General features: G+C 36.9%; 1 protein-coding gene across 1 annotated transcript in view; it reads left to right on the forward strand.

Moving 5' to 3' along the window:
* Positions 1-19,550, forward strand: part of LOC106880534 (lysosomal alpha-mannosidase) — a 173,035-nt gene that overhangs the window by 148,228 nt on the left and 5,257 nt on the right. Inside the window, exons 22-24 of the mRNA XM_089355518.1 lie at positions 1,811-1,901; positions 4,790-4,926; positions 18,264-18,404. Of these exons, the coding sequence (XP_089211644.1) occupies positions 1,811-1,901; positions 4,790-4,926; positions 18,264-18,404 (369 nt within the window). The remainder of the gene's footprint in view (positions 1-1,810; positions 1,902-4,789; positions 4,927-18,263; positions 18,405-19,550) is intronic.

Genomic DNA, 19,550 nt, shown 5'->3' on the forward strand with positions numbered 1-19,550 from the left:
TGTTCTTGAACCTGAAGTCAACTCTAACCATACAGGCCTATGATCACTGGCACTCCAGCCATGACCACCCCGTGTTGTTTTTAGAGGTATCTGAGATAACAGTCTCAAGTGTTCGTTCCATTTTTAAAGTGGTATGGAATGGTTTGAGGAAGTTGTGGTTGCCATTTCTTGAAGGTTAAACTACAGCGTAGAGACTCCTTTGTTGGCTAAGTAAATGCATTGGTCCAACATGCAGTTGAATCTCACGTTAGAGACAGTGATCGTGGGTTCTGGTACGTAGTCAATACAAGAGCCCAGAATCAGAGGAAAATGAGGATGATCTGTGTTGCAAGCATTTAGTCTATTGCGGTCGAAATTGTAGAAGTGTTTGATGAGTTCAGTTGCCACGTGGTGAAGTGCAAGAGTTAATGCTTCAAGCCCTTCTCCTTTTCGCCTTCTTGCTGAGAGAGAGAGAGAGAGGGAGGGAGATAATATATATATATTCTGTAAATAATAATAATATTTTATATAAATTCAAATTACGATGAACGTAAACAAACAAACGAAGTTTTCTTCTAGAAGTGTTGAGATGTCTTAGAAAGTTAAAGAAGTGATTTTAAATTCTCAAACGCAGGATAATGCTAATAATATAGCCTGAACAGCATAAGCAAATTCTCAAACGCACGATAATGCTAATAATATAGCCTGAACAGGATAAGCTACCCCTATTTTGCAGAAAAAAAGTGTGGGCGGCCTGGCCTGGCCGACTACACTTTTTTCTGCAAAATAGGGGTAGCTTATCCTGTTTAGGCTATATTATTAGCATTATCCTTCGTTTAATATTTTATATGCTTAATGCGGAAAAATGTAGGGTTTTCCGTACACACTTGTCGCGAAAACAAAGCCCCAAGCGTGCGGAAAACCCTACTTTTTTCGTCGAGGGCTTATATGCCCCAATATCACACTATTTTCCTTAGTCATTACACGGTGATCGCTTATAAGCTTTAAGCTTATAAGATATTATTATTATTTACAGAATTGTAAAAATCAACACTGCTTACCAAAAAAACCATCGCTTAAATATATGTATATATATATATATATATATATATATATATATATATATATATATATATATATATATATATATATATCGAAAGAGAGAGGGGTGGGAGGGAGAAAGAATTTTGTTCGTACAATGGTTGTAGTTAAAAAAATTTCGAGTCTACCGGCCCACAAGGCCGGAGCTTAACCGGACATTTTAGGCGGTGAGTACAAGATTATCCGTACCTCAGATCAGGATCCGAGTTTGTTACACGGATAGCTTCCAGATTCCGCTGGTTCTCATTTCCAGCCAAATATACTGGAGTAAAATGAAATGAAGTACTTTGCTGAAGGAAAAGTATACACTACTCTGTCCGACAAACAAACTCGTTACATTACTTTCTTAAATCTAACACTTTAACCACTAAACTAAACATATTCACTTGCATGAAAACAGTTGGAATAGAGGAAGAGCTTCGGTAGAATACTCTGCGTGGTCACTGGACCTCACATCACAAGGCATTTTAGAGGGATACTTAAGGGATACAATGCAAGACCGGCAACAGTCAACGAATTGGAAGGCAGTCATTGAACGAGAATGCGCACAAAATATCAACCGTTTCTTGATGTTCGAGATTTCATTGCTTCGCGATATCAACAGAGCCTGGACCAGAATGGTCATCAGTTTGAAACAAGCGTTTCATAGAAAAAATAAATTCTCTTTTAAGATTTTATACAATTTTGAAAATGAAACTTATTTTAATAAACACTTACTCCTTTATTTTAGCTTCACCGTCGAACAACCAAAGACGATAGACTTGGAGTTGGTGAACCACTAAATGAGACTTCCGATGGTTTAATGGGATTGATTGTTCGAGGTAAGTTGTGTGTCTGCTGCCTGTTGCCTTTACATAGAACACTGCAACATACTCATCGATAATGTATTACATTGTATAGCACCAAGTCCTTATTGGCTAACAATGAAACCTCTATGCTGTTATATGACCTTTTAGAAATCAGTTAAATTTCCCTCAAATCACAACCTGCTATTTTAAAAATAGTAATGACATATCGGTTATTGCAGTCCTGCATATTTCTAATAAGACGGTATAGTCGCAGGTGTAAGGCCTTTGATCATCGGTTTTCTCAATGAGGGTTTATCTAGGACTACAAAAACATCTCACTTGTAGTGTGATAGGTCACTTATATATTACTTCTTATATGTTAAGCTTCGGCTGTAGTTAGGGGGATCAGAAGAGAGTTGACAGACTTTTTTGTTTTAGAAGGAATGTGATATAAACGAATCTTATGAACCAGTCTTATGTTCCAAGACCGTGATGATGATGATGATGATGATGATGATGATGATGATGATGATGATGATGATGATGATGATGATGATGATGACGACGACGACGACGACGACGACGACGACGACGACGACGACGACGACGACGATGATGATGACGATGATGATGACGATGATGACGACGACGGTGACGATGACGATGATGATGATGATGATGATGATGATGATGATGACGACGACGATGACGACGATGACGATGATGATGATGATGATAGAAGCCGTTTCTGATTTAGGCACAAGGACCTCAGTTTTGAAGAGAAGGGATAGTTGATGACATGGATTCCAATATTTGACTGAAGCTATATTTTGTCGATCAAAGTTAACCTCGGTGGTTTTCAACGTAAAGAACCGAAGAAATACTTCTAAGGATTTTGTCTGCACAACGCCAGAGAATTTAGCGAAGAGGCTTATTCTATTAGATCGACTTCCAGTCTTTCACCTCTAATTTATTATATTGAACCCGGATGATAGACAAAATCGCCCTTAGTAGGAGTTGAACTCGAAACGTAAGTAGCCCACACGATGCCAAGAATAAAAAATTATAAAATCTCGAAAGTTCTGGTTAAACTGTCCAAGAGAGGGAACTAAAGGTACTATTAGAAACGTTTAATAAAATACTGATGAAGTCGATAGATAACTGGTTCAGAGAGAGGAAAAGTGATCTTAATTGTCAAAGCCTAAAAACTACAGAATCACACCGTTCTTTTCTGCAATATACAATTCATTATATGCGATAATACTGCAGAGGATAAACACCCATCATTAAAAAAAATTATTTCCAGTAGAAGGGAAAGAATTCTGCAAAACCTCATATGGCAGTAAAAATCGACAATAATCACCAAAAGTCAAACTGAATACTATAAGAAGAAGAAAGATCTTTTCTACTCTAGGCACAAGGTCGGAAATTTTTGGGAGAGGGGGTCAGTTGATTAGATCAACCTCAGTACGCAACTGGTACTTAATTTATCGACCCCGAAAGGATGGAAGGCAAAGTCGACCTCGGCGGAATTTGAACTCAGAACGTAACAGCAGACGAAATACCGCTAAACATTTCGCCCGGCGTGCTAACGTTTCTGCCAGCTCACCGCCTTAAGAAGAAGAAGAAGGATCTGAACATAGAATGGATGTATTACCAGACGTTTTTTGCACTGTTCTCCATATGTGGATCATGGAAACATTAACCATGAATAAGACGCAGTCAATAATAAACATGTCATAAGTATATAGCAAACAATTTTACGGACGCAGACAAAAGAGTGAAGAATTTGCTCCATTTCGATTAGAAAATATTCCATAGAAAATATTCCAGTATCTTTTTTCTTCACTTGTGCCTAGTACTAGTATCTTCAATCGTAATGTTAAATGAGACCGGACGCAGATATAAATCTTAAATGAGGACAATCAACTATCATTTGTATCTTAACAGTCTCTTGTATACTGCAGATGGCAAACAACTAGAAACACTGCTGCAGAAAATGTATAGATTTACTGAAGAAATTGATATGAGATTCCAGTCGTTCTTATTAGACCTAGAGTTGTCCATACATGCAAGTTTTCTCTGTCTATACCACTGATATTTGTCAAGGGAAAGGCTAGGATCGATAAACCTTAGTATCAGTATCATCAGTTTCATCGCAAATTTATGCAAATGTTGACGTCAGAACGCAAAGAGCCAGAATAGTTTTTGAAAGCATCCCATCTGACGTCCTAACAATTCTGTCAATCCACTTTTTATTTAACGATCCTAAAATGAAGAAAGGCAAAATTTTATCTTGAAGTTTGAACATGAAGTGCAGAGAGCCGGAAGGAATTTTATCCGACGCTCTAGCAACTCAATTTGCAATGTATAAAATACATGGGTATAACTATGTGATTAAGAAACACGCTTTGCAACCACGTGGTTGCGAGTCCGGTCTCACTGTGCAGCACCTTGGACAAGTGTTTTCTACTAGGACCGACCGAGTGAATTTAGTAGATGGAAACTGTGTGGAATCCCGTTGTATATATGTGTGTGGTTGTCTCCTCCACCATCTGCCGCTTGACAACCGTGTTGGTTTGTTTATGCCCCTGTAATTTAGCGATTCGGCATAAGGAAACGATAGAATAAGTATGAGACTTTTAAAAAAATAATAAATACGAGGAGCGATTTCTTCGACTTAACCCTTGAAAGGAGTTCCCTATTATGAACAGAGTCCTATGACTGAAACAAGTAAAATATGCATATAACGGTTATAATCATAGATCATTTTATGTGACAGTCCTATTTGCGAGAATGCATCTTTGCATACATTACTCATTATAGTTTCTATTCTTGTGGTTGTTAAAATGAAAACTCAAATGTGATATGTCCTTTTAAATGTGGTAGTAACTGCTGTTTACTCTATTTCATTGTTACAGGAAAACATTGGCTGTTATTTGATGGAGTAGAAGAGTCGACACATTTCCACAGACAAGAAGCCCTGGACATCTACAAAGAGCCAATTCTATCATTTGCCAAAATAAACCGGAACAGACGATCCAAATTGAACCTTGAGGTGAGTCAATCCCTTCTGTATCAGAATATCGACTTGTTTGTTTACTCTGTACTTTTTCTTCTCCCGGATAGACCAATCATATGTTTACGAGGAGTATATCGACATGTATTAATATGAGTAATAACAGATGACAAATACGATGTAACGGTAAGTAGACGAAAACTATCAGAAACAATGGACATTTAAAATAGCCATCTATAAATCATACTTAAAATATAAACGCTATCAATAAGACAGTTACTGTAGTATTTTGTCCTGGACTTACTATGTTAAAAACACAATAAATATCAGAGGAAACGAAATATCGCCCCACTAAAAGCATCTGGTGCTTTCGCTAGCCGCTGCTGGAACAAATTTTCATCTCTGATATATATTGTGTTTTTAACACAGCAAGTCCATAAGAGATATTTATTACCTCAGGACGAATACTGTAATAACTGGGTGATTGGCGGTGTGCATACACTGAGTATGATACATGCATGGCTGTCTTAATTAAATAATGATTCAATTGCGTGTACCGGAGTGGAGATTTATAACAATTGACTATGGATAAAATGTGACATTGTAAGCAAATTGCTTACTATCACGTCACCAAAGTCAATTCTGATGTCAATAAACAGATGACAACTATAATTTGACATTAGTCATGTGTGTTATGATAGTAAACAAAGAGCAACAATGATGTGACTGTAGTAAACTATGATATAGCAGTAAATAAATGACAACTGCGATGGAATAATATAGTCAACAGTAACAAGATGTAATATGAAACTTTTGACACCAGAGATATCGTAGTAATATCTAAACAAGCGGCTGAAATGGGGCTCCGCCGAAGAATCTCCCGACAAAATATATAACTCGAAGACCAGGGAATCTCACCAGGACAAGCCGTTACTTCTCCACATTGTGAGGTCACAGCCTGGTACCATGTTCATATGATTAGAATGTTTCAGGGAAGAATCGGAAGATGGATTCTTCAAGCCAAGGCAGCCAGCGGGAGACTTATGGGTAGACCATGAATGAGATGGTTGGATAGTATTCATAGCCTCAAGTGATCACTATTGGGAATCCAGCCGCAAAGTATAATGACAGTTACTTCTTATAGGATCTTATCGACGAGGTACTTGAGTACTCTATCCCCACGATGGATGGATGGATGGATGGATGATATAGTGATTGTAGTAAGGGCGGCGAGCTGGCAGAAACGTTAGCACGCCGGGCGAAATGCTTAGCGGTATTTCGTCTGCCGTTACGTTCTGAGTTCAAATTCCGCCGAGGTCGACTTTGCCTTTCATCCTTTCGGGGTCGATAAATTAAGTACCAGTTACGCACTGGAGTCGATGTAATCGACGTAACCCCTTTGTCTGTCCCTGATTGTCCCTTCTATGTTTAGCCCCTTGTGGGCAATAAAGAAATAGGATGGATGATATAGTGATTAACTGTTGATGTAAAGAAAACAAACAATATTAGTAATAATTGCATACAAATTCATGTTTTGTATAGCTTAACATCCAATAATACATAAGGAAGTTCGAGTTGGTAAGGGAGTTTCTATGTGGCCACTCAACCTGTTAGAAGTAATTACCAAATCTCACTCAAATCGCAAACTACCGTCTCAGAAATAAAAGGAACACATCGAATAATTTTGGAAAAGACATACTATTCTACTCTTTTACTTGTTTCAGTCATTTGACTGTGGCCATGCTGGAGCACCGCCTTTAGTCGAGCAAATCGACCCCAGGACTTATTCTTTGTAAGCCTAGTACTTATTCTATCGGTTTCTTTTGCTGAATCGCTAAGTTACGGAGACGTAAACACACCAGCATCGGTTGTCAAGCGATGTTGGGGGGACATACACAGACACACAAACACATGCACACACATACATACATACATATATATATATATATATATATATATATATATATATATATATATATATATATATATATGTATATGTATATATATATATATATATATGCGGGCTTCTTTCAGTTTCCATCTACCAAATCCACTCACAAGGCTTTGGTCAGCCCGAGGCTATAGTAGAAGATACTTGCCCAAGGTGTCACGCAGTGGGACTGAACCCGGAACCATGTGGTTGGTAAGCAAGCTACTTACTACACAGCCACTCCTACGCCTATTTTCGAAAATAAAATAAAATAAAATGAAAATGCTAATGGCTTGAATACCTTTGATCATAGGCCGTGGATGTGCTCAATCAGAGCTGGCTTTGATTAAACAACAACAGCAACAACAACAATAGCAGTAGCAACAGCAGTAACAGTAACAACTGCAGCAGCAATAGCAGCCACTCAGCAACACAGAACATACACTGCACAACCACCAACTGGTACAACGCATTACATGTACAACATGTACTAAACACACTCAGCACTAAATAAAATTGTCACCACCGACGTTAACATTTACTGAACAACACAACAACGGCAGTAACAACAAATAATGAAGGCCAGCATACAAAGACAAATGTAAAAGAAAAAAGAAAAGACATTGCTGTACACAGCTCAGTAATGAAAGAGGTGCATCTGGTGGCGTAGCTGAAAGCTCGCATGAAGCTGTTGGAAACACATAATGACCAACAACAAAAGGACGTCAACAATAATGTGAAGAAATAGAATTAAGAAATAAAATAAAATGAAATATAATAGAAAGTCCTATGTAAACGAGGGACGTTAATAGTATAGCAACAGCTGAGCTGGACAATAGACGGGCAGACTAAGTGTTGCTATGGTAATTGGATGACCATTAAAAATAAAAATAAAAAAGTAAAAAGCATTTTCCAATGGTCACTGGTGGAAATCGATATTGAATGGACAGATTGAAAAACAATGGCGGAAACGTTTAGTGGCGGTGTCGGTATAATATTGAGGTCGTTGATGATGATGATGATGAGGAGGAGGAGGAGGAGGAGGGGGGAGGATGAGGATGAGGATGGTGACAGTGAGGAGGAGGAGGAGGAGGAGGACGTGGAGGGAGAAGTGGAAAAGCTGGAGGAAAAGGAATGTAGTTGCAACATTGTCGTCGTTTTTTTGTTGTTGTTGATAATGATGATGATGATGATGACAATGATGTCGACGACGACGACGACGACGACGACGACGACGACGACGACGACGACGACGACAGCGTTGATGATGACGACGATGAACAAGAATATGTGCAGCTAATAGTTGTGATGTTATTGTTAAGAATAATGGCGATTTGTTGTTGTTGTTGTTGATGCTGTCGTTGTTATGGTGTTGTTCTTGTTTTCTTGAAGACATTAGAAAGGGCCTGATTATGGCAAACTGATACTCTGAGTAAAACATGATAATTTACCTTTAACTTTTCTAGTACTGGAAAACTGCATGCGGAAATAGAAAGGAATAATACGGTTTAGGAAATAAACGAAGCAAAACAAAAAAAGATTTGCGTGATACCTTGGGCAAGTGTCTTCTACTATAGCTCCGGGACGACCAAAGTCTTGTGAGTGAATTTGGTTGACAGAAACAGAAAGAAGCCCATCGTATATATATGTATATATCTATATGTGAGTGTGTGTCTTCGTGTCTGGGTTTGCCCCCCACCGCCGCTTGACAATCGGTGATGGTGTGTTTACGTCCCCGTATCTTAGCGGTTCGGCAAAAATTAGACCGATAAAATAAGTACCAGGCTTAAGAAGAAAGTAAGTACTGGGGTCGATTCATTCGACTAAAAGGCGGTGCTCAGCATGGCCGTAGTCTAATGATTGAAAAAAGTTTAAAAAAATAAAAACTGAACAAAAACAAAACAAAAAACAGCAAGCTTACAAATTGTTTAAATAAACCATAAAAAATGCATTGCTGCTCATCGCATTTACGCATCTTTTAGTCAATGTGAATGTATAAATTATTACTAGTCGATATAGAATTGATTGAAAAAGTAGCAAGACGAAGTGGAAAATAAATATGACGCGACATTAATCGTAACAACTACTGAACGTAAAATAATAGATTTTATGTCAGATCATCCTGTAGGTCAGATATACCGGCAATTATATGCCATCTAATCTTTGGAGTCTTTTTTTTTTTTACATTTAATTTATTTAATACTAAACTTGCTTCCCAACTACATGGTCCTGGGTTCAGTCCCACTGCATGGCACCTTAGGGAAGTGTCTTCTACTATAGACTCGAGCCGACCAAAGCCTTGTGAGTGGATTTAGAAACTGAAAGAAGCCTGTCGTATATATATATATATATATATATATATATATATATATATATATATATATATATATATGTATATGCTCGACGGATTTCTTTTGTGTGTGTGTTTGTGTCTTTCTTTGTCCTCCCCACCACCGCTTGACAACCGGTGCTGGTATGTTTACGTCCTAGTAACTTAGCGATTCAGCAAAAGAGAATGATAGAATAAGCACCAGGCTTAAAAATTAAATCCTGGGATCGATTCATTGGACTAAAAAATTTCCCAAAGTGGTGCCGCAGCATGGCCGCAGTCTAATGGCTGAAACAAGTAGAAGATAAAAGATAGATCTCTAACTACGGTAACAGGAAAAAAATGCAGGTTTATTACTTATATTCAGTAAAAATAAACATAACTGTAATCCTTTACCTTTTGTGTCATAGTAAATCCAGTGATGAAAGAAAAACCCATAAACGCCTATGTATTTCCTTCCTTCGGCACCCTTACTACTTACCGTGCATTGCTTAATAGATAAGTCAGGGGGATTTGGTTTTTGTTTCTAGCAAATCTAGTGACGACATATAAATCTCCACCCCGACTCTTATTGGAGTGCTGTAATATAGAAATGCTGTCGACCAGGGTCTGTGGTATAGACATAAACTTATTCTGTGACATCTTACATTCTGAACAGTTCCTGATATGGTCTCAGCAGAACCAAAAACATCTGTGCAATATTGCTACATTTAACAACAGGTCTTTTCTCGGTCTTTACCTTGCAACACCAATGTGTTCCAAGATAATGGAGCAAGCGTTAATGTAACTTACGCCATTGCCGACACGTTTTCTTGATCATTCAGTCTGCTAGATATGGCAGCGTCATATCACAACAGTCTGCAGTCTTAAATATATACGGAAACTCAAGATTTAACAAAAAATATATACTGGGGTCGATTCATTCGACTAAAAGGCGGTGCCCCAGCATGGCCACAGTCTAATGACTAAAGCAAGTAAAAACAAAAAAGGTAAAAGATATGTAGAAAAAGGAACAAAGAAGAAAACAAGCTTACAAACTGTTTAGATAGACCATAAATAAAAAAAATGCATCATCGCATTTACGTATCTAAATAGTGTGGAACGGAAATATATCCGGAAAGTGTGGGACGAAAAGTGCAGTAGTCTATTACGGGAGTTGAGGGGGCAGACGTTGCAATGACTAAAAACAGACAAGCAAAACAGCCGGTGGAAAAGCATAGAAAAATAAATGGTAAACAATCAAGAAGTGTGTACTATATATATATATAGTAATTATTCCATTATATATATATATATATATATATATATATATATATATATATATATATATATATATATATATATATATATATATATATATATATATATATATATATATATATATGATGGAATAATTACTATGAAGCATTGTGTAGAATATATTGTATAAAAGATCGTGGGTAAGGCCAAAACAATGCAAGGTAAATCACAAGAAAACAAATATGTGAATTAACGTCGACTTACCTTATATTCAATATTTCGGGGTTATGACCGCATTTTCAAGAAACTGACGAATGGTGCCGATGTGCGCGTGTGCGAGCGCGTCTGGAGTGTCCACACACTCACACATCGGCACCATTCGTCAATTTCTTGAAAATGGAGTCATAAGCCCGAAATACTGAATATAAGGTTAGTCTACGTTAATTCACATAATTGTTTTCTCGTGATTTACCTTGCATTTACTTCGCATTGTTTTGGCCTTACCCACGATCTTATATATATATATATATATATATATATATATATATATATATATATTTATATTTCATAGCTCCTTAAAGCTATCATAACTGCGTTCCACCCATACTACTACTGGTGATATCATCAAATTTTGAATTTATCCACAGATGATATGAACAGTAGTGACATCTAACTTGAAATCTCAGTGTTTGAATATTTCATTTATATATTTTTACGCACCATGTGCTCTGATTTTGGCGCAAAACAAAACCAGTTGCACAGTCAGAGACTAACGTGAACAGTCATGGATTTAAACTGGTAGTCCACACTGACGAGGCTCAAGGTTGAATAACCAAAAGCCGAAACCTAGTTTGTGGATATCCCTAATTGCATAATATTTTTATTTGTGCTGTTAAATGTTTTAATTCTTTCTGTTTTCCTCGCATACTGTTTTTCTCTGTTATATTGGTGCGCTACGGTGGATTATTTAAGACTTAGCTCTTATTTCTAGCAGGTAGATGCTCATTAAGCATCATTACGCTTCGTGCAAATTTATATTTCATAGCTCCTTAAAGGTATCACAACTGCGTTCCACCCATGCTACTACTGGTGATATCATCAAATTTTGAATTTATCCACAGATGATATGAACAATAGTGACATCTAACTTCAAATCTCAGTGTTTGAATATTTCATTTATATATATATATATATATATATATATATATATATATATATATATATATATATATATATATATATATATATATATATATGTGTGTGTATGTACACATTCATATATATATGAAAGGTAACGTTGGCAACTATGCTTACTCTGTGCACAAGCAAACGACCATATGTTATGTAAATGCGTAGGGGGAAAATTCTCCGTGATATGTATGATAAACACTGAAGGACGAAAGCTTCCCATGGAGCAAGGAATCTCCTACGTTAGTAATGCTGAAGGCTTCCTTATCATTTTTCTTTTGTTTTGGTGTGTTTCGCTATTTATCTCCTTGGGTTTATACAAAAGTATACACTAAATAATCTCATTGCCAAATACTACCTTTAAGATAGCATGCTAGCACTTATATAATATATATATGTGTGTGTGTGTGTATGCGTATACATATTTGTATATATGTATGTATATATGTGTGTGTATGTGTGCGCGTGCATAGAAGGAGAGCGATAGAGAGGTCCTAGTCATATAAAGAAGCTCTGCTGATAAAGTACAAAAGAAAAAGAAAAATACAACGTTATTAAACGTCAACCTCTGCTTTTAATTTTCCCCATTTCGTGTTTGGAACGTGATTTCCATCCCACCTTCACCACCACAATCAGAACAGCCAAACTATTATCCTTTACCAAAGAATGTCATGACCTGAAATGCAGGCAGGTCACAACTAGGTGTCGCTTCATGATCTAATTCAATCTCACTTGCATTTATTTCTTCGCCATTTTCTTAGTTTTATTATTTTTCCTTTCTTTCTTTCTTTCTTTCTCTCCCTCTTTTCTACTTTTTCTCACGTTCTCTTTATTTTATTTTCGTTCTCTATTCGTTTTAGTATAATCTTATTTATTTGTTTATTTAGTCATTCATGTTTTTTTTCTTGTCTTTCCTTCTGTTTTATTTATTTCGTTAGCTTGTTGAGGATCTTTATCGTTTGGCGCACAGTGACTGATATTATTGAAAATTTCTATACAGATGTAGTTTTGCATGCCAATTACAAAAATCACAACTGTATTTTCGAGAAATTAATAATGAAAAATTTAACGAACCTTTAAAGATTAAAACTTTGTAATTTTAGTCAATGAGATTAATCTATTCTGATAACACTATTGCAATATGGAAAGTGCCTTGGCCATTTTTTCCCAATTTCGAAAAGCGTCTGCGACAAATGCAACAACATTTTTTGAGAAATTAATATAAAACGTATAAAACCGTTATAGTTGACAATATTTAATGAAAGACTAGGCGGAGGGCTGGCAGAATCGGTACCGCTCCGGGAAAATGCTTAGTGGCATTTCTTCCGACTTTACGTTCCGAGTTCAAATGGCATCGGGGTCGACTTTGCCTCTCATCATTTCGGGGTCGATAAAATAAGTACAGTTGAGCACTAGGGTCGATTTAATCAACTGACCCCTTCCAGTGAAATTGATAGCCTTGAACTAAAATTTGAAATCATTATTTAATGAATAACAATAAAAGAAAACAACATTACTACGAAATTTTGCGATGCGCTGTACTAACACTAAACCCTAAATCCTAACTCTAACGCTAACCTTAAACCTAACTCTAATCCTAAATGTAACCCTAAACCCTAAATTTAGCCCCTTGCTGGCATCTGTTAGTTAATATAGGAACATATATAAATAAAAAGTTGTGTATTCCTGTAATGTTGAGAGTAGAGGAATATGATTTGCTAAATAGCAAAAAAGTTATCTTTCATGGTTCAGAACTTCGTAATTTTTTATAATCAAATTTTCAAAATAATTAAAAAAAAAATACATATTTATAATTTTGATTACTGGCATGTAAAGTCCCATTAGTGTCATTGCTGTTTTCTTTTGATTGACTACTGTCGCTTTTTCCTCCTCTTTTACATTGCCGACAAACTGTAGTGTACCATGACACTATATAAAATAAGCTCATTGTTGCTGTTGTTGTTGTTATTATTATTATTATTATTATTATTATCATTATTATAGTGGAGGCGCGATGACCCAGTGGTTAGGGCAGCGGACACGCGGTCATAGGATCGCAGTTTCGATTCCCAGACCGGGCGTTGTGAGTGTTTATTGAACGAAAACACCTAAAGCTCCACGAGGCTCCGACAGGGGATGGTGGCGAACCCTGCTGTACTCTTTCACCACAACTTTCTCTCACTCTTACTTCCTGTTTCTGCTGTGCCTGTAATTCAAAGGGTCAGCCTTGTCACGTGTCATGCTGAATATCCCCGAGAACTACGTTAAGGGTACACGTGTCTGTGGAGTGCTCAGCCACTTGCACGTTAATTTCACGAGCAGGCTGTTCCGTTGATCGGATCGACTGGAACCCTCGACGTCGTAAGCGACAACAAATCATCATCATCATCATCATCATCATCCTTATTATTATTATTATTATTATTATTATTATTATTATTATTATTATTAGTAGTAGTAGTAGTAGGAGGAGGAGGAGGAGGAGGAGAAGTAGTAGTAGTAGTAAGGCGGCGAGCTGGCAGAAACGTTAGCACGCCGGGCGAAATGCTTAGCAGTATTTCGTCTGTCGCTACATTCTGAGTTCAAATTCCGTCGAGGTCGACTTTGTCTTTCATCCTTTCGGGGTTGATAAATTATGTAGCAGCTACGTACTGGGGTCAATGTAATCGACTTAATCCCTTCCCCCAAATTTGAAGCCTTGTGCTTCCAGCAGAAAGGATTATTGTTGTTGTTATTATAATTATTATTATTATTATTATTATTATTATTATTATTATTATTATTATTAGCTCACAAAGGCGGCAAACTTGCAGGATCGTTACAGCACCGGGTAAAAAAATGCTTAGCGGCATTTCGTCCGTCTTTACATTCTGAGTTCAAATTCCGCCGGGATCGACTTTGCCTTACGTCTATTCGGGATCGATAAAATAAGTACCAGTGAAACACTGGAGTCGATGTAATCGACTACCTCGCTCACCTAAAATTTCAGGCCTTATGCCTTAAGTAGAAAAGATTATTATCATTATTAGCTCATAAATGCGGCAAGCTAGCAAAATCTTTACACTGGGGTCGATGTAATTGACTATCCACTCCCCAAAAATTTCAGGCCTTGTGTCTATAGTAGAAAAAGTTATTATTAGCGTAGCGTATGAAGGTGGCAAACTGGCAGAATTGTTAGTATCCCGGACAAAATGCTTGCCGGCATTTCATCCGTATTTACTTTCTGAGTTCAAATTCTGCTGTGGTTGACTTTTATCCTTTCATCCTTTCGGTGTCGATATAATAAGTACCAGTCGTGCATCAAAAAAATTCTAAGATTATGATCCTTTCTACTATAGGCAATAATTATTGGCACTCCCTCGGTCACGACGGCAAGGGTTCCAGTTGAGCCTGCTCATGAAATTAACACACATATGGGTGAGCACTCCACAGACACGCGTACTCTTGAAGTGGTTCTGATGGAGATTCAGCGTCAAACAGGATACGACAAGGTTGGCTCTTTGAAATACAAGTACTACTCATTTTTGCCAATTGAGTGGACTGGAGCCACGTGTAATAAAGTGTTTTTCCTCAAGGACACAACGCGTCGCTGAGAATCGAACTCATCCAAAATGTTTCATTTTCTAAGACGACTGAGCATGATTTAATGGAGGCTTGACATGCTATTTCTAGTAGGTCAATCGGTCACATAAGAAGAACGCACGTTGCCCCCTTCAGTTTCAAGCTGTTCATTACGCTGCTAACCTCTCACTAACTTTTTCGTCTTGTCATATCTTTTTCTTTCTTCACAGCCTTCTTATCATTTCTTTGATGACGTGTTTCTAGTATCCTACAAGAAACGACTATTTCAGTCTCTCCATCTTTTTTTTTATCGCCCTCGCTCTCTTTCCCGCTGTTCTCATTTTTTTTTTGTCTTTTTATCTTTTACTTGCTTCAGTCTTTGAACTGCAGCCATGCTGGGACACCGCCTTGCAGGATTTAATCGAACAAATCAACCCCAGTACTTATTTTTAAAAACTGGTACTTATCCTATCGGTCTCTATCGAGCCGCTAAGTTATGTGGACGAAAACAAGCCAACTCCGGTTGTCAAGCGATGGTGTGGGACAAATACACATACACGTTCTTTTATTTGGTTCAGTCATCAACTGCGGCCATACTGGAGCACCGCCTTGAAAGGTTTCCTTCTCGACCCCAAGTCTTATTTCTTAAGCCTAGTACTTATTCTATCGGACTGTTTTGACCAACCGCTAAGTTACGGGGATGTAAACACACCAACACTGACTGTCAAGCGGTGATCAGGAGACAAACACACACACACACACACACACACACACACACACACAGATACGTAAAAGCACCCACTACACTCTCTGAGTGGTTGGCGTTAGGAAGGGCATCCAGCTGTAGAAACTCTGCCAAATCAGATTGGAGCCTGGTGTAGCCATCTGGTTTCACCAGTACTCAGTCAAATCGTCCAACCCATGCTAGCATGGAAAGCGGACGTTAAACGAAGATGATGATGATGATGATGATATATATATATATATATATATATATATATATATATAACGTGTACATTTTTAATGTACAATTTAAAGGATATTTGGCTACTGTTTCTGGCATATTGAACAATCACGTAGATATACTCCTTGATCCTGTACATGCATAGCGTTTTTTTTTTAACCCTAAGTCATCCAGGATTGTGTAAAACCTATCGTCTCTTTCTCTCTCGTTTCCCACTATCTTCTTCCCCATACACACACCTCTATCTCTCGCCAATGCTCACGAATTTATCAACTTTACGAAGTTTATACATTCATCACTTTATCTCTGCAGAAATTCTTTAGTGTATTCTTCAGATTTCACAGAACCATTAGCTGACAAACCTAGCCGTTCTTAATTTAATCTTACCCGTTTCCTCTCTTTTTAATTTGATTCTTTATTTCTTCTTTAGTGTCTTCTTTAAAACAGGATGTAGACTTTAAGAATTTTCTCTTCTTTCGATTTCTAAACTTCTAAAGCTCTATGAGGAAAAAGAAAAAAAAAAAACAAAATAAAATATGCTTCCATGTAGAAGTGTCTCGCTCCATAAAATGCTTAACGTTTGGTTATTCTTTTTTCTCTTTATTCCGATGTTTTTTCAACGCTAAACAATACGGATGGCTTAGCTTGCCAGTATGTTCTCTCACAAATATACCCGAATGTGTGTTTATATATGTGTGTGCATATGTTTGTATGTGTGTGTGCATCTGTATACTTGTATGTATGTATGTATGTATGTATGTATGTATGCATGTGGGATCTATTCAATTTAACGTACAGATTTTTTTATTAATTTTTTTAAAACTAAACACTTTGAAACTTCGGATACTGGTAGAATGTCATGTAGAACAGGGTTGACTCTTAACTTTTTTGGCAAAATTTTGTATTTTAGGAGTTATCTCGTGTTAAAGTTGTCAAATTCGGGTAATTTTAACCTATCAATGACGTGTATTCAGCTGAAGAAAATTTACTGCTGCTGTTTGTGAACAATTTCAGGGTCCATTGACAAAACGATAAGTCTTCGACAACAGAAACATTTAAACTGAAAATCTCCGCGCGCGCGGGTGATAAAGTCCATGTGGCTGGTGTTAATTCTATTTATGAAGTAGTCTGCGTAAATGAGACAGAACCTTCTCTCTAGATAAGGGGCTGGCCTACTACAGCCAAATTCTTGAACGTAAAGGTCTGCATACGGATATTGTTGTTTTGTTTAAGTTTTAATTCAACTCCAACCGGGCAGACCTGTGGCCGAAGGTATTCGAGTTAGGGCCAGTTAGTACTTTTGTACATCTGGCTTATATTTTCTATGTATCCTTTTTTTTATGACAGTAGAGAAGGAGGTTTGGCTGTTATTTTTAGCAGATCGAGAGACCACATTGCCGTTACCTCAACGGCACGTCTTAGATTGGTGAATTATTCCATGATGTGGTTCTGCGGTGCCTACATGCGGCTAGATAGGCTGTGTTGTTGAGTATTATGTGTCTTGGCCATACCACAGTGAACAAGATCTCACTATGCAGAAAGATAATTGTGTTGTTGACTACTAACCGTGTTTGTCATGCACATAGTGCAGTATACTATATGTCACTATGGTACCTGCTTATAACTAATCTAGCTAGATTGGGCTGTTGATGGTTAAGTTTTCTTTTACTTATTGAATGTGTACAGTGAACTATACCACACTGCTTCTTTCTAACAGTCATGCTAAATGGATTTCTTGACAGTTAAATGTCTTGGTCATAAACACAGTAGAGTGAACTATATCACACTGTGTTACCTACGTACATTTAGGTATATGGTGTTGTTGATAAATGTCTTGATCACAGACATTGTTCAGTGAACTACAATACGCTTTTGTACCTGGGATAAATGGATTATTGATAGTTAAGTATTATGATCATGGACTCAGCCCAATGCTGGTGGTTGGACACGAAACATCTCCTCTGAGATGGTTATCCAGTACTCATCTACTCTCAACTACATCAATATAAGAAGAAGATTATTTTTACGTACGTATGAGTATAAGTCACGAACGTCACATCAACTTCCTGCTCGCTTCATTGAAAAATAGTCTGAGGAATTCATAATAATTTTTCAGTTGCTTTATTCTATTTTTCTTCTTTCTTTTTTCCCTCATCCGTATTCAGATGTCTGCTTTGAAAGTATCCCTGCCACCCCAGATCCATTTGCTGACCCTTGAGGAATACGACCAGAACAACATCCTCATTCGTCTCGAACACATTTATGAAAAGCATGAAGTGAACAGAGAGGTTACCGTCAATATACAGGTAGATCGTATCTCAGTTAACCAACAAACAGTAGCAGGGTTCAAACCTGTCTATTCCTCTATTTCTAATTCTTGTCTTTATTTCAGATTTACTTCGTCATATGTTATGTTATATATGATTTCCTCTATTTTGACGACCCCCCCCCCTACGACGGTAGCTTAATTCTAAGCTCCAGCAAGTGACATCGTTAATCCTTCAGGTCAACTGTGACTCTGCAATCCAACAAGGAAGGAAATTCTAATCGTGACCGTCACAAATTTTATCTAAATATATTGATTGCTATCAAAAGACATTACTATCCAATGTATAGTTTCTTTTGTTGCGTTGGTAAAATTTCATTTAAGGAATAACTGGCGTAGAGAAGCATTTGTTGGTTCAGAATTTGTGAAAATTGTTAGAAATCTGAATATTGATTGCAAGCACTATCGGTCTATCTTTACAGCAATGAACACAAATAAAATCACAATAAAAAAGGGAAAAAAATAATCACAATTTGCTCCAGGAGAAAACGCTGCAGGTATATGTCATATATATATATATATATATATATATATATATATATATATATATATTAATAGTGATGGTAAGACAACAAAAGAATGAAAGAGACCTCGATATTATGTAAATAGAGGAATTTATTTGTAATATAATATGTGACAATTATTCGGTTGTCATGATAAAACTTCGAGTTTAGGATGTTGGGACGGAAACCTGCACCGGCATCTCTTCAGTCATCGAGACAATTAAAATTATAGCATATTTTAATTGCCTCGATGACTGAAGAGATGCCGGTGCAGGTTTCCACCCCGACATCTGAAACTCGGAGTTTTATCATGGCAACCGAATAATTGTCACATATTATATTACAGATATATATATATATATATATATATATATATATATATATATATATATATATATATATATACATACATACACACACACATACACACACGCACACATACATACATACATACATACATACATATATATATATATATATATATATATATATATATATATATATATATATATATATATAGACAGCTAGATAGATTGATAGATATTCATTCAAGACAGAAGGGCTTCGGAGATTTGCAGAAGAAAGGAAGGAATGATAATTTCAAGCCAGATATCTGTACCTAG

This window comes from Octopus bimaculoides, chromosome 7 (genome assembly GCF_046866305.1).
Source record: "Octopus bimaculoides isolate indiv1 chromosome 7, ASM4686630v1, whole genome shotgun sequence".
Lineage (NCBI taxonomy): Eukaryota > Metazoa > Mollusca > Cephalopoda > Octopoda > Octopodidae > Octopus > Octopus bimaculoides.